At 43.1% G+C, this 24880-nt stretch overlaps 2 protein-coding genes across 4 annotated transcripts in view; both read right to left on the minus strand.

Moving 5' to 3' along the window:
- Positions 1-3948, minus strand: part of nacad (NAC alpha domain containing) — a 37335-nt gene extending 33387 nt beyond the window's left edge. The window contains exon 1 of the mRNA XM_063198616.1: positions 3447-3948. Coding sequence (XP_063054686.1) covers positions 3447-3546 — 100 coding nt within the window. The 5' untranslated portion in view covers positions 3547-3948. The remainder of the gene's footprint in view (positions 1-3446) is intronic.
- A 2312-nt stretch (positions 3949-6260) lies between these two features.
- The window catches only part of tbrg4 (transforming growth factor beta regulator 4), a 33144-nt gene continuing 14524 nt past the window's right edge, over positions 6261-24880 (minus strand). For 2 of the 3 annotated variants that reach the window (XM_063198617.1, XM_063198618.1), the window contains exons 8-11: positions 23963-24208; positions 22996-23107; positions 13796-13910; positions 6261-8412 (exon numbers count right to left, since the gene is read on the minus strand). In XM_063198617.1, coding sequence (XP_063054687.1) covers positions 8311-8412; positions 13796-13910; positions 22996-23107; positions 23963-24208 — 575 coding nt within the window. In that variant the 3' untranslated portion in view covers positions 6261-8310. The remainder of the gene's footprint in view (positions 8413-13795; positions 13911-22995; positions 23108-23962; positions 24209-24880) is intronic. The other variant, XM_063198619.1, reaches the window with a different exon arrangement.

The raw sequence follows: 24880 nt of genomic DNA on the forward strand, positions 1-24880 counted from the left end.
GCGGTCTCACACTTCGATGGGCAATCACCCGCGAAAACCACCGCGAGGGTGTGCGCATGCGTGCGCATGCTCAGTAGCCTAGAGAATCACATCTCGACGGGTCGCTCATATAGACAGGACACCGGCTGCCTGTCTGCCCCACTAGCTCTGCACTGTTCCTGCTTTCTTCCTCTCTCGAGATGTGATTGGATCAGACAGATCGAGAGTAGGTCAACAGGAACCAATCAAAACTAAATCTGTGCTAATAACTATTATTTCCTGTAACATAGACGTGCAATTAGACAGATGTGAAGACACCATGTCAAGAATCTCTCAGTGGCGTTGGTAGTGTAAGCAATCACAATTTGCACTTAGACTGTTTACATACAATGATGACTCAGTAGATAGGTAAATAACAAAGAAATTACACCCGCATTACACCACAAATCACACTGTAAGCGATTGTGTATATAATGACCACAAAGGCGTTAGATTCACGCTAAGAAAGCCTATACCACATGGCTCTATGTAGATAGGCCTATCCCTACAGCAGTGGTCTCCCATTATTTTTCTCCAAGGGCCAAATTAAATAGAGCAAGTGAGGCTGCGGGCCAAACCAACACCCCAACCCAATGAGAAACAAGATAGATGTCTGGACAGAGAACAGATGTTCGCTTTTCCATTTTCTCTTCTTGTCAATGTCTGTTATGAGACTGTTAGCATAAGATCTAACTCTCTGTGAATACTTTGGAAGGATGTGACCCACTGAAGTTGTAGTGATCGAAAATCACACACATTTATGTTTTCATTTGTTCTGACCTCATGGCGGGCCGGCCAAATGTTTGCCATGCCTGTGCCGAATTTGGCCCGCGGGCCTTTGTTTGGAGACCAAGGCCCTACAGTATCAGCCATAAGAGATGACGGACAGCTAAAGAGGGGATGAGACATTTCAGCGACCCGATGGAGCTGCCTCCGAAGCCCTGCCGCACCCTGGGCTCTGCCCTGCCATGTCAGGCTTTTATTTTCGTCCATGTGTTGCTAGCCACAGTGATGTGGACCGACATCACCCTCACACGACCGAGAAATGCCTGCAAACCTGCTGATGCTGATGATGCTGTAGCACCCTGCCTCCAAACCGGCTGCTTAAGCAGCAAGTCATAATGGGGAAAATCAATGTTCGTTTCCGATGCTACTTTCCTTTCTGGCTTTTTTTTTTTAAAGCCTGGTCACTGCTGGCTTTTAGCATTTAATACTAAATGTGTGGGCTAAGCAGCAGGAAGTGTGTTAAGCTGATGGCACTGTATGTGTGTACATGTTGTGAAAGTACAACTTAAATACCTGAACCATACATGTATATAACCCTTTCTTTCAGAGTTCACATGTAAGCCACTAATAGGCCTACATGAATTACTGTCTGAGTGATGTTTAAAATGTGTTAAACTAAAACCTTGTTGATAATATCAATAATAAAGGCTGTATTGACAGTGAGTCACTTATATGGACAATTAGGCATGTCTTACCCTACAAACACTCCAGAAGGGACAAAAGCTACAAAGAGTCGCTAGACTGTTTTCATAGCATGCGCGACACACGCATGCAATAAAAGCGACAGAGTATGATCAATACAAAAGGAATGCAAGCATGACGACGTTGCGATTAGCTGTGGCGGATGTCGCCGAACCGTATCATAGCTCATTAGCTCTACTACTTATTATACATACTACTACTACTTATTATACTATTATACATAACCTATTCGCTGAAGTTCAACTACTGTAGTAGCTCAAAGTGTCTCTTGTCGCCAGCTCCTCCGTACAAAGTCAATTATTTCTGTCACCATTGTCGCTCTTGTCCCTTTGTTTGTCCCATTAGGCTAAAATGAACCCTAAAATAAAATGTTATCTGTTTAGTATCTACACCTAAAGTATTCCGATACTTCTGCTAAGTAGAGTGCCATGTAATGTAATTTAATGTAATGTAATGAAAGTAAGACAGTGAAGTCTTAAGGGTGTGTGTGGTAACTGTGATAACCACAAGCACTCTGTGATGCAGGCCAAAGCCTGGCCGCCTCCCACCCCATCCGTTCTGTCCAGAGCTGATTACCCATCTAAAGATAGGTGGCACGTACACATAGGTGGCACATGGGCTACACAACACATGGCACAACACAGGTCAATCTCATCCCATGCTATGCTATGTCTGGCAGAGATCGCACACAACACACACACACACAAGCAAGCATGCAAGCGTTTTAAACACACGAAAACAATCATGCACGTACACACATACACATACACAGGCTACACGCATGCATGTAAGCACGTATACTCACATCGGATCCATGACCCACCCACACATACTCAAATACAGTGCGTACAGACACAAACACTTTCACAGTATTTTGAGTTTTTCTGAAGGCCTTAAGAGTTTTGATGTCGGTCTATATGGGAAAGCAAGCAATCACAGACACTATAACTAACAGCGCATGGAACGTTATTATTGGTGGAAAACTTAGCTCGAAATACCAATAGCTTACATGACTTTGTAAAGAATGGTGTAGCTCTAGCTGGGTCTTTAAACCTTTAAGCCTTTAGACATTTGAACGTTCACCCTAAACCATTACGAAGTGATTAATTTCATCAAGACGATAAAGTCACAATCAAACTACGTCACACAAAATTTCATTTCCAGTCAGGCATGTGAGTGAGCCACCCTCTTCCTGGGCCTCCATCCTCCATCCCCAGACTGTGCTGATTACATCGCGACCACAGGATGGGAGTGAGGTGGGGTTCTTGCAGTGATGCTGTGTCATGGCCAAGCGAGCTGAAAAACTAGCCACTATGTGTGTGTGTGTGTGACTGTTCTGTGTGGTTTCAGCGCGCGCATGTGTGTGTGTGTGTGTGTGTGTGTGTGTGTGTGTGTGTGTGTGTGTGCGTGTGCATGGGCACACGTGTGTGTCTGTGTACGTTTTGTGTGGTTTGAACAAGTGTGCGTGTGTGTGTGTGTCTGTCAGTTTTCCATCAGCTCTGGGGACAAACACTCTTGTGGGACAGTAGGCCTACTGATGGAGGTTTAGGGTGCGGCTATTGCTAGCTGCTACCTCAGGCAGCAGACTGCAAACATACAGTAGCCTACACTCTCTCCCTCTCTCTCCCAGGTCCTTGCCAGACCCAGACCCATGTGGTGTGGGAGTCTCCACAGGCTACATGCTAAACTCTCTCCATCTCTCTTAGCCCTCCCAACCAGCACATCTGCTCCCCACCACCACACCACCACTCAGCCCTTTTCAGTTCTTCCAGTGTTTGTTCTCTCTCTCTCTCTGTCACTCACACACACACACACCTCTGCCTAGCCTGTGTGTATGTAATATCGCACAATCTCAGACCCCATCCAGCCATCCATCCATCCATCCACGAATCCACCCATCCATCCGTCCATCCATCCTTCCAGCCCCATCTGAGTCTCACCTGGACCAGGCAAGCCCGTATGTAGGTCTGTGTGCGTGCTGCTGTGGAGCAGTCCGGCAGGAGGGCTCTCTCTCTCTCTGTGCACCGTCTCTCCCGGCATGGCACCTGCTCTGGATCCGGCTCCGGCTCCGGCGCAACCAAAACAAAAATATCACAGGCAGGCCGAAAAATAAAGCGCCTCACATAGGAGGAACAAAAGGACTGTGGCGCATCGGTGGATGTCCTTCAGGATCGCATGTGTCCCTCTCTCTTTCCTTCCTTCTCTCTGTCTCCTTCTCTTCTGCCTGCGCACTCTCTCGGCGCAACGGCACTCAGCTTGGCAAGTGCGTGTGAGTGCGCCGTGCGTGTGTGAGAGAGTCTGTGTGTGCCTGTGCCTGCGTCCTGCGTGTGCGTCTCTGTGTGTGAGGCGTGTCGCTGACAGCGTGTGGAATCTGATAGAGAGCTGCAGTATTCTCTCTGATTACCGGGCCATTCGCTCCTGCCCCTCTCACTTTCGCTCTCTCTCTCTCTCTCTATGCCCTCCCACCCTCTTTCAGAATCTCTTTCTCTCTGTCTGCCCTCCCCTCCCTTCCTTCTCTCTATCTCTCTCTCTCTGCCTCCCTCCCTCTCCCTCATCTTGCTCTCGGTTCTCATTGGTCTCCCTCCATCGTGCCTCCTCTCTCTCCCCCTCCTTCTCTCCCTGCCTCAGTCTCTCCTTCTCTCTGTCTCCCTCCCTCCTTCTCTTCCTCCCCCTCCCTCTGTCCCTTCTTCTCTCTCTCTCTCTCTTTCTCCCCCTCCCTCCCTCCTTCTCTTCCTCTCGCCGTCTCTCCTCTCTCTCTCCCTTGCTCAGGCTCTGGGAGGCTCCAGGCGGTGATGTCAGCAGATTTCCTGCTCTCTCCTCCTCAGTACTGTTCCTTTAATTGCATCAGGCTCCATCTCCATCTCCATCTCTGCTGTGGTGATGGGGATGGGGCTGCCTGGATCACCATGCAAAGCACCATATAGCTGGATGGTAAATAAAAACAATGATGCGTTGTTGTCCATGATGTCCGCCGAGTCACAGATGGAAAGATGACACAAGAGGAAAAAGAGACATCATTTGATTTCCTGATTTCTGATCTTCCTGTCCTCAATGTGTCACTGTTTTGGGAAGGGCACCGAAATGGACAAACAAGTACACAAAATAAATGCTTGACCTCTGGGAACCACCTAGATATTGTCTGCAGTTTAATCAATGCTTTTCTTTGTCAATCTCCAATACTTCCACATATACGCACACCTCATTTGATCAAACCATATGAACATTTGTGTGTTTGAAGACACTTAACATTAAAAAGGACCACCCGTGTCGATGTTGTTGTTGAGTGTAAAAGCGAGAGGCAGAAAAGAGCTCCACTGCAGTGCAGAGAGAGAGAGAGAGAGAGAGAGAGAGAGAGAGAGAGAGAGAGAGAGAGAGAGACTGCTTAAGTTTGCCACATGAAGCAAGGAGGCGTTTCCCTGGTAACAGCTCCCGGGGAACAATTAGATGCTGTGGATCGCTTTCAGCAAGGGTCCCACTGCTGCCAACAGTCAGGGGCTTTCCTCTCTCTCTCTCTCTCTCTCTGATGTTGTCATTTTCAGTTTCCAGTTTCCTGGAATATTGTCGTGCACAACTGCAAGGTACTTCCCAAGTAGTATGAGGACTTGAGTCGAGGCCTCAACTAATATCACTAGGCGATATATCAAGTATTATTTAATAGTAAGGACAATTTATAAAATTCATGGTGAACATCAGTATAATTGGAAGCAACTGAACTTCTGATCTTAAGCCTGGAGATAACCACAACTTACAAAAATAATTTCTCTTCACTAAGATGTCCTGAACGAACAGGAGTTTTCATAGACGTGAAAACATCAGTAGAATAAGAAAAGAATGGCTCATGAAATTGAAATGTACTATGATTGCCATCTGAGTTCTCAAATATGGATTTAAAATATTCATGGATGACCAGGTGCTACGCACATCTTGATAGCAATTACAAATTCACACATAATTTCCAAAGCTGCACAAAGCCATGAAGAGCTCCAGTGAGGCTGGCCTGCCTCTGTTACTATGGCGACCCAAAGGTTGGGGCATCATGGACCACTGACGCACGTTTTGATCCCGAAATAAACAGGTGCCCTTGTAGAGACCTGTGGTCACTAGCCAGACTTACTATTAAAAATAATAAAAAGTCTGGCTACATCCTTTTCCAAGTCAAATAAATAGATACACGTTAAAAGATAGAATACAGGAGCTATTGTTTTTAGTTGTTGCAAGCAATTACATCTTGATGTACACTCAGATCACAAATCTGGGAAAAAAAAATATTTTTTTCCATCCAGTTGTTCCAAAGCATTACGGAGCAAAGCGGAAGGGAAGGGGGGTGTTACATAATTGAGTCTAGCGGTGCTGGTCGCTGCTGTCTGTCTCTAGCACCAATAGGACTTGCATAGCCTGGCCTTAGGACACAACGAACTGATGTAACCCCAGCCTATTCATCCCCTCTCTCTCTGTTCCCCTTCGGACAGTAATATGTGACGCACTGACCTAGGAATAGTAATGCAGTGAAAACCCCAACATTACTGTTAAGAGGGCATTTGAGGCGAGACAGGGTGCCCTTGACAGATGGTATCAAAGCAAAAAAAAAAAATACAAAAATATATATATATATATATATATTAAGGCAAGCTTGCTAGTAGGGTAGGCTCATGGTGATGACAATGATGGCTATTGTCATGACTATCCTTGACGTCATCATCATCATCTCCATCGTTGTTGTCGTCATCATCGTCATCATCATCATCATCATCATCATCATCAATGTTACCTTTGTGAAGGAGGTTGTGTTTTCCGTCACATAGGTTTTTCTGTCTGTCTGTGAGCAGGATAACTCAAAACGTTATGAACCGATTTTACTGAAATTTTGTAGAGGTGTTTGAAATGACAAGAGGAACAAGTGATTCAATTTTGGTGGTGATCCGAATCACAATCCGGATCCAGGATTTAAAAAAAAAAGATTCTTCACCATTGCAGGATAAGGAGAATTTTGACCTTTCATTTTCTATCTCCACAAAAACAAGGACTTGGGAAAAAAATAGGGTGCAACAGTCAAATGTTCTATCAAACAGCATCCTTGACGGAGGTCTGCACTCTCTCAGTGCATTTGAAGAGTTAATTTGCAAACCGGTGTATCCACCATTTTTGACTTTTGCATTTTATTATTGAAAATTACAGTTCAGAGGTCCTACCACCTATGTGTGAATTCTTCCCATTCAAATATTTTGATAACATACTGTTTCAAGCAATATAAAATGCATTTTTACCATGCAATGCAATGGAATGCCACATAGAAAAATGTCAATTTCCCAACATTATAAAAAAGGGAGGTACACCATTTTACAAATTAACTCTTCCTTTCTAGTTATTATTGTCATTATCAGATGCTCTACTCCAAAACAGATGCTTGTTTGTATTTCCTCCATTACCATTAACTAAATCACAGTAGAATAGCCAACCTTGGGCCAATCAATACAATAAAACATAATACTGGGATAACTTCTTTAGATTACCCCAAAGTACATAACACTAAAATGATGCAGACATGCCTGGCATGACTGGCAGGTCCGACATGTGTTGCGTGATACACAAGCTGAAACTACTTTTCATCTTGTTAAATATTTTATTTTCTCAACAAATATTTTATTTCAACAAAGTTCTGTTCTTGACAAGACACATCTGAAGAATATTTAAATAACAACAGCCACATGAGGCATCTCATCTCAGTCACAACATGCACTTCCACAGAACACCATTGCAATGAGATGTGTGTTCACTGGTGAATTCAACTGGACGATCAGAGTGAGGAAAAGCTACGAAGTTAGACAAGTTACCATTCTGATTCAGTTAACACAGGTGCAGGCATAAACCTGTTAGTATAAGAGAACATAGGCTCCGATTTTTCACCCGCAAACATGTTCATGTGCTCTTCTACTCACAGGTTTACGGTCACTTCTTGGTAACCCGGTTTCTAATTTAACCAACTTTGTAGCTTACCACCCATTACACATTCCACCAACGACTAGTGTGAAACCAAAGCTCTGAGTAGGTTGTAAGTGATAAACGATATGTACTCCACTCTGAACTAATTCATATTTGAATGTATTTTGATTTTGCTAAAAAAGCTTTTCAGCGGCCATTTTCATACACCAAATGAAAAGGAAAGCATTTCTCTCGTCATGTTTGTTTGTTTTTGCCCTCCTGCTGATCGTCTCTGATTCTTGGGCATCCCTGCACCTCTGAGCATCTTTATTTTCATCCAAGCCTTCACAAGCTGTCTCCTTGGTAACAGGGAAAGCCCCTGTTGTCAAGGCAACCAGATAATTTATTTTTTTTAAAAGAGAGACACAGGAGATGTGTGTATCTCTCAACATTTCCAGAAATTTCTCAGAGAGATAAACAAGGGGTTTTCAGAGCTTCCAGAACTTCCATACTTGCTTAAGTGGATGTGATAATTCATCTGTAGCTTCGGCCGCGTGGTTTTGAGGCAGCTTTTAACTGGAATGGTCTCACAGTAAAAGGTATTTGGTTCAATGGTCCAATGGATGTATTGACATAACACATACAAAGTTACCTTACTGCTGTTGCTTCAGTGCTGTAATGTTTGAGAGTTCTCTCCGTTATATCTATTAAAAAAGAGGACTTCCAAGCGAGCTGAGTTTTATAGGCTCCATCAAGTGAATGGTTCTCTTAGGATATGGTGTCCGGGGGCTTAGAACCCTTGATCCCCCGGAACCCTCGGATTTCCTCATCCGTCCAAGCCAGGTTCCGAACGGTTCCACCAGGTTCTACCAAGTTCTCTCTCTCTCACTTGGCCATCTCCTCTGCCACGGCCTTGCCCATCTTGTCTGTCAGGTACGCCACTCTCTGCCAATCAGATTTCAACTCCAGCCATTCGTAGTATGGCACCTGCAAAAGGAGGAAATTGTGAGCGTTACTGTTCTCAATTCACAATGATTATATGTAGGAAAAAATATATTTTTACCCCTATTCCACAGTTCTTGCATGATCATTAACATATTTTTCAGATGGAAATAATCCCTACTCTTAGTCCTTCCACCATATATTTGATTATCATCCTATTCAATGAGTCAGCATAATCTTTCACTTGTCCAAAATCATAAGCACTAAAACATGGGTTGATGCTACAAGGGAGACGTGTTGCACGTGCAGAAAAAAAGACCCTGGGTGAGGTTGATTGTGATCCAATCAGGTCTGATGCCAGACGTGGGTGGGGAATTGGGTGCGTTTAGGAAATTACACGGCGAGCATGCTCATGCCAGCTAAGCTGAGCTGGCCTCATCCAGGACCGTGCAGTAAGGAGATTGGCCTACTTACAGATGACATCTCCCAGCCCTGTGCAAAAGAACTAGTTATATCTATATACACTGTATATATACGTACATATATTGAAACACACATTCACAATCATACATAAGCATGTGCGCAGGCACGCAAAGCAACTAATGGCTATAGGGATAGAAAGGAGGGATAGAAAAAAAAAGTGTCTGACTTCAGCACGTCCCATAGCTCATCTGAATTAGCTGCACCGCCGCTAACCAAGCTGGATTAGCCACACAGATAATTAAGACACCCAAACAGAGATCTAAGTGTGGCAAAGCCGGCCACTCTACTCATCCCGAAATGCCCGTCAGACGCAGCGAGATTGCTGGAACAACAACCGACACCGAAAAAAAACATGATGTCATTTAAACACATCACACAATTGAGCATACAAAAACAGGAATATTTTGGGTGCCCAATACCCTTCTAAGGTTGAAGATGTTAACTCATGGAGTGTTAATTTATCTCTTCTTACTTGGCCAAACACAGTTTTAATTAAGTTCAGGTAACTTATCACAGACGCAGTAAGACCATGCCATGCACTTGAAGACACTGCTGACCCAGGTGTTAGCAAGAACATGCGTCCAAGAATACTTAGCCTCCACCGGTGAAAGGTCACATTAGAGAGAACGATTTAATTACAGAGCAATGCAAAGCATGCACTGTTCTACCCTGATGCAGTGCACCATGTGCTCCCTTTTCTTAACATCAACAACTATTTAATTAATTACTTAATATATTTGAATGTAATGTCAACCAGAAAATACAAGGAGGTCATTTCATTGACAACATTTTTTTTCTGTTGCCTTTTATGCTGTTTTATATAGTCTTTTACTTTTTTAATCAGATCCACAACACACTTAAAGTTGCACTGTGCAGGAAATGGTCAAAAAAGGTACTGCAACTATCAGTCCCACCAGGAAATCGCGGGCATTTTCTTAAAAATGCGCGATCTGAATTGCCAGATGGTGCACGAGGATTTCCAGAAAATCACGATAAAAGTTGCGGAGCTTCTTACTGCGTTGTTGCGATTTTGTTGCGGCATGAAGTGAAAGGTGCGATTTTTGTTGCGATTTTTAATATGTATATTATTTTCAGTGGTCATTTTGGTATTTTTGAGGTAGGCTTGGTAGCCTAGGTAGTAACCTCATAAGCTGCGTAGCGGGCTTTCAAACAATAAAATAATGGCAGGCCTATTTATTTGGGTCATTAATGGCGAGAATCGAAAAAAAAAGACGTGCGTTTGCTGACTGAAGGACTCCCACCGTCATCCTTTGAAAACATGTAAATTCCGCCGACGTATCATAAAGAGTTCAATATTCTATTTATTTACTGTGGCCTTCCATCTACAGCAAGAGGGGGGGAGCAATCGCTAGAAAATGCGGTTGAGCGTACTGTACACCTCTAAACATCCAGCAGCACGCTCACTGGAAGAGGGAATCTGTGTGTCTGTGACGTGAAATACCCCCCCCCCCCTTCCATTCTCGAGCCACGGCAAAATAAACCCCACTGAAGAACAGTTGTTTGATAGTTGGGCTGCATTAGTTAGCAATTGACATTGTTGACAGACAGTATCCCGATTCGGACGGCTACAGGGGTGTTTTTTTTTTTTTTTTAACTTCGGAAAAGTTTGTTTTCCAAATCCGAAGAAACTCCATATGAAACGACCCCCAAATAGTTGCAGATTATAGTGTAGTGAGCCAGATGAAATCGCCTCAGCTAAGAGTACCATGTTTACTTCGCTTGTTAGCTTATTAATATTAGCGTTAGAGATATTGAAATAACCTGCCATTGTTGACACTGACATTGGCTAACAGCTGGGTAGCTTACCTCGCAAAAGTTTCCGCTGGCCAAATCAGACACAAATTGATGTGACATTATTCCCGAATAGTTGCAGATGACAGTCCATGTTTACTAAACCATCACCAATTACAGATTTACAGTGTCAACGATTTATTGATAAATGTCCAATGCCCATTCCTGAAATGCACGAGATGCGTGGCTTCTCCCTGGCTGTAAACAGTGTGTGTGTCGGCGGGGGGCGGGACGCATTCAGACACACTCGCCTTGGCCTAGGCCTACTTGTTGGAAATGAAAGATGAGCATTGTACTAAGTTTATTTAATGAAACCCTGCAGTTTTCATTTGTCACTTAACACAGCAAGATTTTTTTATGTAGGGTCTGCATTTTATAGGCTATGAATGACAATGTGGATTTTGAGACTGGTTAGATTTTTTTTATTCGACAGGACTATTCTAAATTCGAAAGAATAACGAGCACATCCCTAATACAAACGCTGTTCGGTGAGTGAACACACGCCTCTGGTCAGGCTATGTGAATAGCCCCGTACGACTTTGTTGCTGTCGACCAACGTTGACGGAAGCACGTGAGCGAGAACTTGTTGTCACGATGTGGGTGTTATTAAATACAGCGCATTTGCAGTCGGCCACAAATATGAACAAGACGATGAGCTCGCACCGGTTTGCTCTACTAACACACCACGTGTGAGGAGTGGGGGGACAGGCAGTGAGGAGGAGCTGAAGTGGGGACCTGCGCAAACTTGTGTTGAGGTGTGAGACAAGACCCATATACACACGTGAGTGAGTTGTTGACCAACCAGTTCATGGGTGCGTGACCTCGGAGGCAGTCCGCCGACGAGCGTTGAAGGGGATAAGCAACTGCAGAGGTTGCAAGATCTGACTGCAGCCGCATTCATCCCGCGATAGTTTTACACCATGTGACATGTCACCTCGTCAACGCAACGCCGACGAAATTTCGAAGTTTGACAGGAAATCTAACCCTCATGCAGCATTTTCATCCAGGATGCACTGCTGTCTGCATGTGCATGTCTGCGTTGATGTCATGTCGAATGTACATAATGATACAAATTTTCCTCCTCACGGCATGTTCACGCACTAAGTTTTGAATCAGCCCAAGACAATTTAAGTGATGAGTGATACATTTTACACTACAAACGCTTCTTTGATAACTTGGACAGCTAGATGTTATTGTAGAGGTGTTCTCTGCTGTAGCTCAGACTGCCAAACTCTACCGTATTGAGGCACCCTATAGAATAGATGCCATTTTTTTCTGTGCTCCCAATGTCACACCCATAGTCTAGCTCAGTGCTCCAATGATGTACAATAGAGACGTCAGTGAAGTCAGCGCAACACGTTACGGACATGGATTTGTTCAAAGTTGCGGGAAATCGTGGTGATTGGTTTAAGTTGCGCTGTCGCGCAGAATTCGCGGACATTCATTGAACTATGCTGCTCATTGAAACTGGGCTGCCTATTGCCAAATTTGATCTTTACATGAAAGTTTACTGAGTAATAAACTAATATTTTCCAGCCCAAGTACAGTCATTTTTGCAGATAAAAATGTATATTTCTTGGAATTCAAAATGGCGGACCATTGAGAAGATCCCCCTTTTCATGCATGAAAAGTGCCATTTCCCCAGTCATAATGAGTACATTTGATGGTGGTGGTAAGTATTCATGAAAAAGGTAACATTAAAGAATGTGTAGCATGAGTTCTGGAAATAAACAACTAAAAAATCTTCAGCAGTTTAATTCGGGTAACACTTGGTCACATGCGGGAAAGAACAGAAGGGTGGTTCGCAGTTAAGCACTTTAGTTCCAAATGTATTTATCAATCTCCCAATTACCTCATTTTATTGTATACTGATGAGTTTACTATATATTTTTATCCTTGTCACTTCATGTGACACCATCTAATAGAATGCACTACTTTTGGAATTGTCCAAATTCTCAACGGGGGCGGTACAGCCCCCCAGGGGGCGTTGGTGAGCTCTAGGGGGGCGTTGATAAGGATACAGCTGAGAGGGGATGGTGCCTAGTTGCCATTGGGGGGCATTAGTCCTTTTGATTTTTTAATACTAAAGGAGGCGTTGACAATCTTATGATGATGTCAAGGGGGCGTTGTGAGGTTTGTGATGACGCCGAGGGGGTTCAAAAAAGGTTGAGAAACACAGGTCAAATGTTCAGTATGAAATGCTTGTATTTTATGTGTGTCTGAAATGTTCTGCATCTTTTGCATGAGTGGACATCACTTATATGCAAACCAAATCTACCTTTGGGTACTAAAAGTTATATATAACCTAATCTAATCTAACTGGTGCGGCCTGAAAACAGCACAAGACAGTTGCAGTCGGGATAACCAGGCTACTTGTGCCCAGAGCCATGGAATTCAGAGGTGAGTTTCTCAAAAGAGAAGTTGTTAGCCTGTTAGCAACTTCTGTAGTTGCCAATGGGAAAATGCATTGAAAACAACAAAGTAGCTAATGTAGTAAGCAACTTTGGTTTTGAGAAATTCACCCCAGAGTTGTGACAACCGGGGTACAGGAAGTCGGCTGGTGCCATTCACGTAGATTCAAATAATTCTAAGCAGCGGCTTTCTGTTCACTAGAGACTAACATGGAACTACTGCATAACAAGCAGAGATTAAGCAAAAATGAATAAAAATAAGTTACATATTATATCTTGACCGCACTCGCTGTGTTCTACGCCCACTTGGAACTATATCAATGGTGATCTGTGTGTTAAAGTCTCCCTCTACCACCATTTCTGTTTAACCCCATAATGCACCCCGTACCACCAGTGGCACACTGTAATAGTCATTGAAAGGTTAATTACAAAAGTACTACTGTACTATAACATAACCCATGGCCATTAGTAAAGCACTATGACTCTAGGGACGAGCATTGGAAACTAGCTTCTTGCTATAAATGCTATGATGCTTGCTGTTTGGCTGTTTTGCAACCTACATGCTATGTATCTGTCCCTAACAAATACATGAAACTAAACTCTGTCATTGCCATTCTGGTAACAGCAAATTTATAACGCTGTGTTTCAACGGGTTAAAAGTGGAACACTGAGGTCAATGTGATAAGCCCAACTCTTGCTTCCATGGCTGTGTTTGAACCTACCTCCACCAGGAGAAAGCCAGCCAGCTGCAGATGCCTCTTCTGCATGGCGAAGCGCCCAAGCAGCTCCTTGCTCCTCAGCACGAAGTTAGGAAACTCCCACGCCACAAAGCACAACCTGGAGACATCATGCCATGTAGTAGACATTAAATTACATTATGTTACATTGCACTTGCCAGACGCTTTTTAACCAAAGCGACTTACAATCAAGGACATGATCATAGCCAACATCGCTAGCAGATACAACGTGCAGAGGAAATAAACAGAACAACTAGCACAGATGCTAAGTAGGTTTTTTTTTCCATTTAAGTTCATTAGCACAGGGTTAGGTAGAGTACACACACATACACACACACACACACACATCATGCCATAGAGCCTGGCATGGGACAGGGCCAGCTCAAGCTTTGGTGTTATAGAAAGTCATGAAAGAGAAGAGTCAGGAAGTGATTCACTAGAGCCATGAAAGTAGGGCTGCAACATTAGTTGAAAAGGATCGAAAATCATAATATCGAAATTGTGATGTCAATCGGGATTAAATTATGGCAATAGTGACCTGCCTTTGAGTGTCCCTGAAGACAGAACTGGCTGGTGTTTCTGGCCAGAAATCTGTCCATCTAAGTTTCATGTTATTGCCTTTTAAATAATTATTAAAATTCAGTTTTATTTTGTTGATCCCGTAGATAATTCATTCTTGGTTGTATTTGAAAATTCTGCAAAAAAAACAAAAATCGTGATGGATAATCGTGATTCCGATTTTGACCAAAATAATCGCGATAGTCATTTTTTCCATAATCGTGAAGCCCTACATGAAAGAGAAGAGTAGGGAAGCAAACGATTAATCGACATTAATCGATCAAAAACCATTAAGTAAGGGTTAACGTTCGGCGAGAAGGTCGCTACCGTGGAATAGCAGCACGACAGAGAGAATCTTTAGACCCCGACGCGGAGCGGAGTTCTCTCTGAAGTGCTGCTATTCCACAAAGCGACCGACTCGCCGAAAGTTAACCCGCTTATTATATGGATATACTTAAATGATTCACACATGGCGGGGACATTTCTTTAGGCCTATTTAATGTTAAGTCTATTATAGTTTTTAATGTCAAAAGATTGTTGCTGCGCAAAACAAAGCAGTGCCGTTGTGGAACACCGCTAGGCAACAGGTAGCCAGGACAACAGGTGTTGTCTATCATAGCAGCTGATTAGAGTCTTGTTGAAAAGTCGCTTTAGCAGTGAAAAGTCTTGTTGCCATTGACAGCGGTCTGTTATAGACCAACCCGTCCGTTATCGAAAAATAACAGACGTGCGAACGTTGGGGAGCCCCGTTGAAATGAATGGAGCATTCGACCGATGACGTCACACCATATAATAATCGCAATTAATCAACAATGAGACCCAGGTGAAATGGGCATGTGAAGAGTGTGTGTGAAGAGGGGTGTGAATAGTGGGAGTATTTAAATCACCTTTGGATTAAAGAATTGAAATAGAATTAATTTAAATCTGGTATTTTTTCTTAATTTTTAATTAAAATGTTTAGATTTAGTAGGGTTTTTTTTTCGAGAAACATTGAGATTTCGGAGGGAAAACGCCGCTTATCAATTAATCGTAAGTCGATCGATAAGGCTATCAACTAATGATTAATATATTAATCGATAATTTGCATCCCTAAAGAAGAGTCTTTACTAGTCAGAGACTAGTCATGACATTGTGGCTCATCATCGTTAGGATCTCTGCAGTTAAAAAGTGTGCAATGCAGTCGTCAGACTGATACACAGAGGTGTAAAAAAAAATATGCAATGCGTAGTGTACAGTACATTTGTGAGTGTTTCTGTATTTACACCTGTTTTGAAATTGTTGAAATCTGGCTGTGCACCTGTGTATGTGTGTGTGTGTGTGTGTGTGTGTGTGTGTGTGTGTGTGGTACTCTTTTTTACCTCCAGAGGCAGGTGTCGTGTATGTGTGTGTGTGTGCGCGCGTGTGTGTGTGTGTGTTTATGTTTTCTCACCTCCTGTGGTGTGTGTGTGTGTGTGTGTGTGTGTGTGTGTGTGTGTGTGTGTGTGTGTGTGTGTGTGTGTGTGTGTGTGTGTGTGTGTGTGTGTGTTTTCTTTTCACCTCCTGGTGTGCGTGTTGGTGGTGTGGTGTGTGTGTGTGTGGGTATTCTTTTCACCTACTGGTGTGCGAGTTGGTGGTGTGGTTTGTGTGTGTTGAAATTTTCACCTACTGCTGTTCGCGTGCGTGCGTGTGTGCGTTAATGTTTTCACCTCCTGCTGTGTGTGTGTGTGTGTGTGTGTGTGTGTGTGTGTGTGTGTGTGTGTGTGTGTGTGTGTGTGTTGATGCTTTCATCTCCTGCTGTGTGTGTGTGTGTGTGTGTGTGTGTGTGTGTGTGTGTGTGTGTGTGTGTGTGTGTGTGTGTGTGTGTGTGTGTTGATGTTTTCACCTCCTGCAGGGCTGGACTGGGAGAACAAAACGGCCTGGGCATTTTTTGGCTCAGTCCGGCCCCACACAACGGTAATTAGCGGAGAACTGCCATTAAATTGTCTCACGTCTTTTAACATTGTGGCCTAGTGGAAAAGGTGCACAATTTAACTAAAAAACCCGCTCTTTCAGGTATCAAAAAAACACCATACGTGCTTGGACTTTAGCAGTGACTCCACATTCAATTGTTTATTTAAAATGAATCTAATTGGTCATGTAAGCTGGCAGAAAACCTGGAAGTTGAGAGAAGAGAGCCCCTAGCAGCTGAGGATGAACTGGCCTTATCTGCACTCTACAGTCAAATCAGCTCCTTTGACACACACAAAGAGAGGGGGACACATACCTATTCTAATGTTAGGCACATAGACCTTCACTATTGGGTTTGGAGCGTCTTGCTTCAGATGGTGGTTTAAAAAGGTTTGCAATGTACAGTCAATGTACACTAGTTAACTTCTGCCTCAACAGTCTGGCTTGACTAGACAAGAACAGAGGGATAAATTATTAAATGACAAATAACACAATACCTCAGCTTAATATCCAAATTCATATTTATTGGTAGTCAAATGTAAATAAATCCTGCACACTGTCCATTCCACCAACAAACTTTAATACAACGTTTCGGTCATCAGACCTTCTTTTCAAGTTTGTTGATGGAATGGACAGTATGCGGGATTTATTTACCTTGGAATGACAACCCCACTAGGATAATATCCTACGCACCTGCCCAACCACAGAATAGAGAGTAGAGTAGAGTATCATTTATTGATTCCAGGGGAGTGCAAGAGAAGTGTGCAAAAGCGTCTTCTTGACATCTATTGGTAGTAACAATAATATGCTTAGTGGCTTCTCACTGGCTACTCTACAAAATTACCAAACAGTACCATTCCACCACAAAGACAGCATGCTACCCCTTAGAACCGGCCTGGCCAAGGGCCGTCAACATGACATGGTGGGCCGCCGGTCACTTTTTGTTATATATATATATATATATACTACAGGGCTCTAAATGAGCCTTTTCCACCACCAGCCAATTTGGCTAGTAGACATTTTTTTTCTTTCTAGCTCGAAGGTTCAACTAGCCATTTTTATCTCACCAAAATAAACATGCATTAATTATGTTGCTTTTAATTATTTTATCAAACTAGGCTATGTCCTCAACACAGATAAACAATATCAATATTATACTCAATATAATTCAGTCTATTCTATAATTATTTAGTAATTATATTTTTTATTACCTGCATTTCATTATTTTTTATTCCATTTCCATATACTGCACAGAAAGCCAAACACTAGCCTATTACCTCACACACCATCACCCAAACCTCATATACAGTATAGGCCTACAACTCACACAAACACAGCATGCCTTCAACACTAATGTCCCACACATACCAGACTTTCAATATAGCCAAACACACACACACAACCAAACACTGCAAAACCTCATATCCCCTACACAGCATCACTTCACACACATTGGGTTAAATACCATGGACAATGCACAGAAGACAGGTGAAGGGGAGAAGAGATGAAGGGAGGAGAAGGAGACGAGAGGAGGACAGGAGACACCCCCCCCCCCCGCGCGCGCACACACGCACACACACCTACACAGTGCGTGAATGATGTCTGCATTGTGTGTTTATGCTGCTGCTGCGTGACACCTTCAAGTTCCTCCAGGTCAAATTCATATTAGCTTTACTTACGATGCGCTTGGAATGACAATTACCGTTACGCTATGTCAACTAGATATCCAATAACACCACGGAGACCATGCTTACTTTGTTACTTTCGTCGCTAGTTTTTGTTATCTTTTTTTCACTTACTTGTGTCATACCCGTGCAGGGTCTTTGCGATGGCGTGGGCGTTATTAGGAAACGACAACTCCATCGTTTGTAGTTGCGAGGACCTCGCAAATATCAGACGGCTTCTGACGGCAACGACACACTGTTTTGACAGACAGCTGTTCTAACTCCTGTCCCTCCACTCACGCGCGCCGTTTTCGCTCCACCAATACTCTATTTCACTGTCACAACGCTGCTATTACTTGCATTCATCGACACATAACCGTGCTTTAACCACTGCCACATTATTTTTCATCAGACCAAAACCTACAAAACCAAAGTAATCCGCGCTAGTCCGCTCATTGAACATATTTTATCAACACTAGTTCCAGCGCGCGGGTATCAAACACGCAGCCAATGGATGTGAGGCTGCCTTATTGTGATTAACGGTCAGCCAATGGGTGTGAGCTACATCATGACGGTAGGACTAATGTTCATGGGTAATGTAGGCGACGTTTTGACGTTCATCAGACGGCAGCTACAGATCTATGCGTGCAGCTGTTTAACATTCAGTCGGGCGCGCGCTACCGGACAATTTGGCTAGTGGATGATTTTTTCTACCAGCCAAAATGATTTTTCACCCGCATTTGGCGTGCGTTAATTTAGAGCCCTGTATATATATATATATATATAAACACACACACACACACACACACACATATACAGTCCCAGGAAAAAGTTTGTACACCCTTCGAAATTTCTTACATTTCTGTCAAAATTGATCATAAAACATGGTCTGATCTTCCTGGAAATCTCAAGAAGGAACAATCAGAGTCTGCTTTAATTAATTCCACCCAAACATTTACATGTTATCATATTTTATTGGTCATAAGGCCATAACATTCACAGGAGAGCAGGGCATAAGTAAGTACACCCTTGCATTAAGTAGGTTTTAACCCTCAGTTAGTTGCAATATCATCAACTGGACTTGTCCTGTAGTTGCAGATCAGATTAACAAAACAATCTGTTTGTATCTTGTCTCCCTCTTCTTTAGAGAACTGCCTCTCGTCAGCAAGGTTTGTGGGAGGTCTGGAGTGCATAGCTTTCTTGACTTCATGCCATATAATCTCAATTGTTTTTTGTCAGGGCTTTGACTGGGCTATTTCAGAATGTGTATTTCATTATTATGAAGCCATTCTAAAGTCGATTTGCTTCTAAAGTATGGGTTGTTGTCACATTTCAGGACCCATACTCTTGTGTGCTTCAACTGTGTGACAGACTTTCTCACGTTTTTGTGTAAAATATCACAATAAACTTGAGTTCATTGTTCCACTGATAATAGCAAACTGACAAGGGCCTGAGGCAGCAAGGTAGCCGCATATAATGATGCTCCCGCCACCATACTCAGAGGAGGAGATGTAACCAAGAATAGCTAAAAATGGGATTCATTCTGACAATCTAAAATTAATGGGGTTTCTCTCCAAAAAAATATTGCTGCACCTTTGAGGTTTGCGAAAAAGCATTTATATGCTTCATAGAATTACTGCAAAATATTCTGTAGACCAACGTTGAAACCAAAGTTGAATTGTTCAGGGGAACACACAATGTCATGTTTGGAGGAGAACTGGAGAACCACACCTTCACCAAAACATCATCTCCACCTTTGAGTATGGTGGCGGGAGCATCATTATATGCGGCTACCTTGCTGCCTCAGGCCCTTGACAGTTTGCTATTATCAGTGGAACAATGAACTCAGAAGTTTAGCGAGATATTTCACAGAAAAAAAGTGAGGTAGTCTGTCACACAGTTGAAGCACACAAGAGGATGGGTGCTGAAATGTGACAACAACCCATACTTTAGAAGCAAATCGACTTTAGAATAGCTTCATAATAATGAAATACACATTCTGGAATAGCCCAGTCAAAGCCCTGACAAAAAACAATTGAGATTATATGGCATGAAGTCAAGAAAGCTATGCACTCCAGACATCCCACAAACCTTGCTGACGAGAGGCGGTTTTCTAAAGAAGAGGGAGACCAGATACATCCAGATTGTTTTGTTAATCTGATCTGCAACTACAGGAAACATCTGGTTGAGGTTATTGCGACTAACTTGGGGTTAAAACCTATTGAATGCAAGGGTGTACTTACTTATGCCTTGCTGTCCTGTGAATGTTTACATCTTATGGCCAATGAAAATATGAAAACTTGTAAACCATTGGGTTGAATTAGTTAAAGCAGACTCTGGTTGTTCCTTCCTGTGATTTCCGGGAAGATCAGACCATGTTTTATGACCAATTTTGACAGAAAGGTAAGAAATTTCCAAGGGTGTACAAACTTTTTCCTGGGACTGTATATATATAAAAGAGGGGCATCGGCCCTCGAGGGGCGTCGGCCCACCGGGAAAATCCCCGGTATGCAGGGCTCTACAGTGCGAGCATTTTGCTCGCATATGCCCCTAAAATAAATGATTGTGCGAACGAAATAATGAAAAGGGCGCACGTGTGCGAGTAGATGTTTCAACCCTTTCAATTGTATTTTGCTCCTAAAATAAATACACCCCATAGAGAAACGCAAAAACGTGTGAACGAGAGAATGCGCAAAAGACCGCGTGCGCGTTGCGCACAGAGAGACAGAGGCAGACAGACAAACAGTCGGGGGAGTTTTGAAAGCTAAGCGTCGGGAGTATCGAGCGCTTCCACGGACGGAGAAGAGCTGGAGAGAAACTTTGGCGCTAGAATTGCTAATTCTCCGCTTAGCACAAATGCTAACAAATGCTCAACCTGTTAACTTTGTGAGAAGAAATAGCTTCGGTTTACATACACTTATCTTGTAAGTACGTGGTACTTTATGTTACTCGTCCTGAGACCTTAGGGGAGGACACATAGCAGGCTCTCTCTGTGCGCACACTTGCTCAACTGTCATCATCATCACGTCACGTCATGTGAAGTCAGTATTTTGTTGGACAGTCTCGGGGTGTAGCGTAGGGCACGTTTTTGATGTGCAAGCCTTCAATATTGCCAGATTGTTATTTAGAGGAAATGTGTTTGGATGGCATCCACTGTTTTTTGTTTCAATTCTAAAATGCAAGTATAGAACAATGTTGTAGCCTATTTTTCAAAGGGTAATGTTCAGATTACTTAGTTGCTGTTACTGTTACCAAATAAAACATATTTTTTTAAAAATGTGTTACCCATGGGTAGGCTAATCATAGCCTCATAGGTTAAATAGCATATCCATATGCGAGTCATTGTATTTTCAGGACAGAAGTGTAATTGCCTCTCTGGTCTCTCTTGTAAAAAATCTGCCCCCCTGACCAATTTCATCCCAGCTCCCTGCCAGATCCTGCTGTGTAGGCCTGAATTGAAACACCAGCTGCGTATAGAAATTAATGTGAATATAGATATAAATGTGTAATATTTATTTTAGTCCTTTTACTGAGGGGAATTTGGAAAAGTGGCTCTAAGTGATTTTGATTGTAGGCCTACCCCTACAGAATGTTTATTTGTGTGTGGAAAGAGTATATTCTCTGTATCTGTGTGTTAATAATAGCCTGAGTATCATCCTCCGTAGTGACCGCGCTGGCTCAATACTTTCGCTTGCTGACCACGGAGTCTGACCCTGCAGCCACCCCCGGCAGTTGGAAATTATCTCACTTAATGAGGGAATTAGCCTTTCGCAAAACCCCTCCCACAAACGGCCGCCAACCAATCCGAGCTCAGCAACGGTAACTAAGGAGTGTAGAACTTGTCGAGGTCCGTCAAAAACCTACGATTTCAGGGAGACATACAACGTGTGCCTATGGCACCGTCAGGGACCGACACCATCTGAAGATTAATTAGGACCTCATTTTTTCACTTTCCCGAAGCAAAAACCTCAAGCGGACTGATAACAGGGATGGATTAAGCCATGTGAAGGCTATTAGCTCCAGGTGATCATATTTAAAATTAGCAGGCTAACTGTGCAATCGTCTTGTTTGCTAATATAGCCCCCCTTCCCCTTTGCATTTAGCTGGCAGAACACGTACCCTAAACAAATAATCAATGCATCGCTCAGACTTAAGGACAATATTATATGATATTATAGTATTGGATCCACGGCATTATGATTCAAATTTTATTGGGAAACTACTAGTTGCGTTGTTTAATATGCGCCAAATGCACAGCCCACGGAGCAGCCCCCACCCTCTCTCCTTCCCAGTTTGTGTCTGTGTATATGCGTCGAGTGTGACAGCAAAAAAAGTAACACTGAAATGGGGCTGCGCTTGTTCCAACCTTGTTATGAAGATATTAACTGTCAACTAAAACCATTAAAGTGAACAGAAGAGAAACGCCCAGTGTGACTGCCCAAGAGCTGCGCAGTGTCAGTGCCGAAAGCCCGTCAAAGGTCTTGGCGGACGGCAATGTCCCAGTTTACACCAAGCACTATCAAATGTCCTGGTTACAGACATCACATCGCCATCATCAAGTTGTTGTATTTCAGTTGAATATGTAAGAGGGCTTGGGGAGGGGCTTAGACTATCAGCGAGCCTATTGGCTATTCAGATACTGAACGAATATCTGAATTCCAACTGCCGGGGGTGGCTGCAGGGTCAGACTCCGTGGTCAGCAAGCGAAAGTATTGAGCCAGCGCGGTCACTACGGAGGATGATACTCAGGCTATGTTGATAATGAAGCTGTGTCACAAAAACGCACTGTGCTCCTAAATTTTTATCTGTGCCCCTAAATTTTTTCACTTAGGGGCACAGGTGCTCCTAATGAAAAATCTAAGCGTAGAGCCCTGCCATACTGTCAGTCCAGCTCTGACCTCCTGCTGTGTCTGTGTGTGTGTGTGTGTGTGTGTGTGTGTGTGTGATGAGTGTGTGTGTGTGTGTGTGTGTGTGTGTGTGTGTGTGTGTGTGTGTGTGTGTGTGTGTGTGTGTGTGTGTGTGTGTGGACCTCCTCACCTGCGTGCCCCCTCAGGTAAGGGCTGATCTCCACCCCCTGTGGGCAGGTGCGGGGCGGCTACTGAGTCCAGCTCCATCGGCTTATTCTCACTGTCCAAGATCACCTCGCCATCTGATCACCACAAATGGGGAAACAAAATAGAAAAACAAAACTACATTTTTGATTGTTCCACAGACACCAATCAAAGCCCTCAACTAACCCCTTCATGCAGAGCCTAGATTTTAATAATATTGTTGGTACCAAAAAGGTAATGGAAAAGTAGAAAAATATCCGCACACCACAAAAGCTCCCTTGTCGTGATGTAATGAAAAAACTTGGCACAATGTTTCGACCTGCAAGGTCTTCGTCAGGTGTCTAAGCAAAAGGTGTGCGGATATTTTTAAAACTTTTTCTTTAAGCTTTTTGGGATGTCTGACTCACACACAAATAGTAGAGTGCATTTTACTACTAATTATCTGTTATTAATAGTGATTTTTTCAGCCATATTTCATTTGTACCATGACAGGCATTTGCCAAAGTTTATATTATATATATACAATTATAATAGGCCTACCAAATGTTGAATAATATTTTAATTATTTCAGTTGTGTAGGACTGAATTAAATGATTTCTGCATAGGACTATCATTACATTACATTGCATTTGGGAGATGCCTTATACCAAAGCGACTTACAATTGCATTATCATAGCCAACATCAATAGCAGATAGAATGTGCACAGGAAATATAAAGAACAAGTGCAGATGCAAAGAAGGGTTACTTTTTTCAGTAGAGCAGAGTAGAGTACACACATACACATCATGTCAAGAGTCTAGACTAGGACTAGGGCAGCTCAACCATTAGTGCAGCAGATAGTCACCAAAAGAGGAGAGTTTTTACATGCTTCTAAACCTATTCAACACACTTCTGAAATACACTGAAAAGTTACGGTGATAGTGATAGGCCTATTATTTTAAATGACAGTCACCTAGAGTCCATCCGTAGCAGGTGTGTACGGCGGTGCGGAGGGCGTCGGCCTTGTTCTCCGTCAGGCTGGCGAGGGCGGTGTGGAGGGCCGCCTGGAGCTGCGAGGGGGCCGGCGCCGGAGACGGGTCCGAGAGCGCAGGGAGGGAGCTGGGGTCGGACGAGGGGTCCACTCCCGCCAAACTCCCCTGGGCCAAGATGTGCTGGAGCTTGATGTGGTAGTTCTCCACACGCGATGAGTTGCCCTCTTCTTACGTGTGTGTATGTTTTTATGTGTTGGGTACAGGTGTGTGTGTGAGTGAGAGAGAGAGAGAGAGAGAGAGAGAGAGAGAGAGAGAGAGAGAGAGAGGGTGTGCGTGTGCGTGTGCGTGTGCGTGTTTGTGTTTGTGTTTGTGTTTGTGTTTGTGTTGTTATTGTTATGGAGGGAAACATGAGATGAAAAGGGAGAAAAATACTTTTTAATTAAAAGAATAAGTAGCAACAACAACATTCTTTCATTAAAAAATTGGAATAGCTTAAACAGTGTTATTTTAAAATGAAAACTGGAATTGTAACCCACACAACTGGTGAAATGGGAGAGTAAGTGGATGTCATTCACACAAGTGGATTGAGAACCAGAAAATGAATAACACCCAGTTTACAATATTATTTAAAAAAGATACAGTGCTGCCATCTTCTGTTCAGATGGGGCACTACAGATATTGACTACTCTGGGAAGGAAATTGTTACCATTAAAGATGGTGGATGGCCAAATTAGAACAAACGGCAGTATAGTATAAAATGCCAATTAGACAATTACCTGACATTTAGCTGACACAGACCAACTTACTCTTAGTTGGGTACCATTCACAGTCAAACAGGGAATGAATATCTCGCTGTAGAATGTGCATCTCCCACTCGCTTTCTGTCTCCTCTCAAGCCT

Source organism: Engraulis encrasicolus, chromosome 5, assembly GCF_034702125.1.
Source record: "Engraulis encrasicolus isolate BLACKSEA-1 chromosome 5, IST_EnEncr_1.0, whole genome shotgun sequence".
Taxonomy (NCBI): domain Eukaryota; kingdom Metazoa; phylum Chordata; class Actinopteri; order Clupeiformes; family Engraulidae; genus Engraulis; species Engraulis encrasicolus.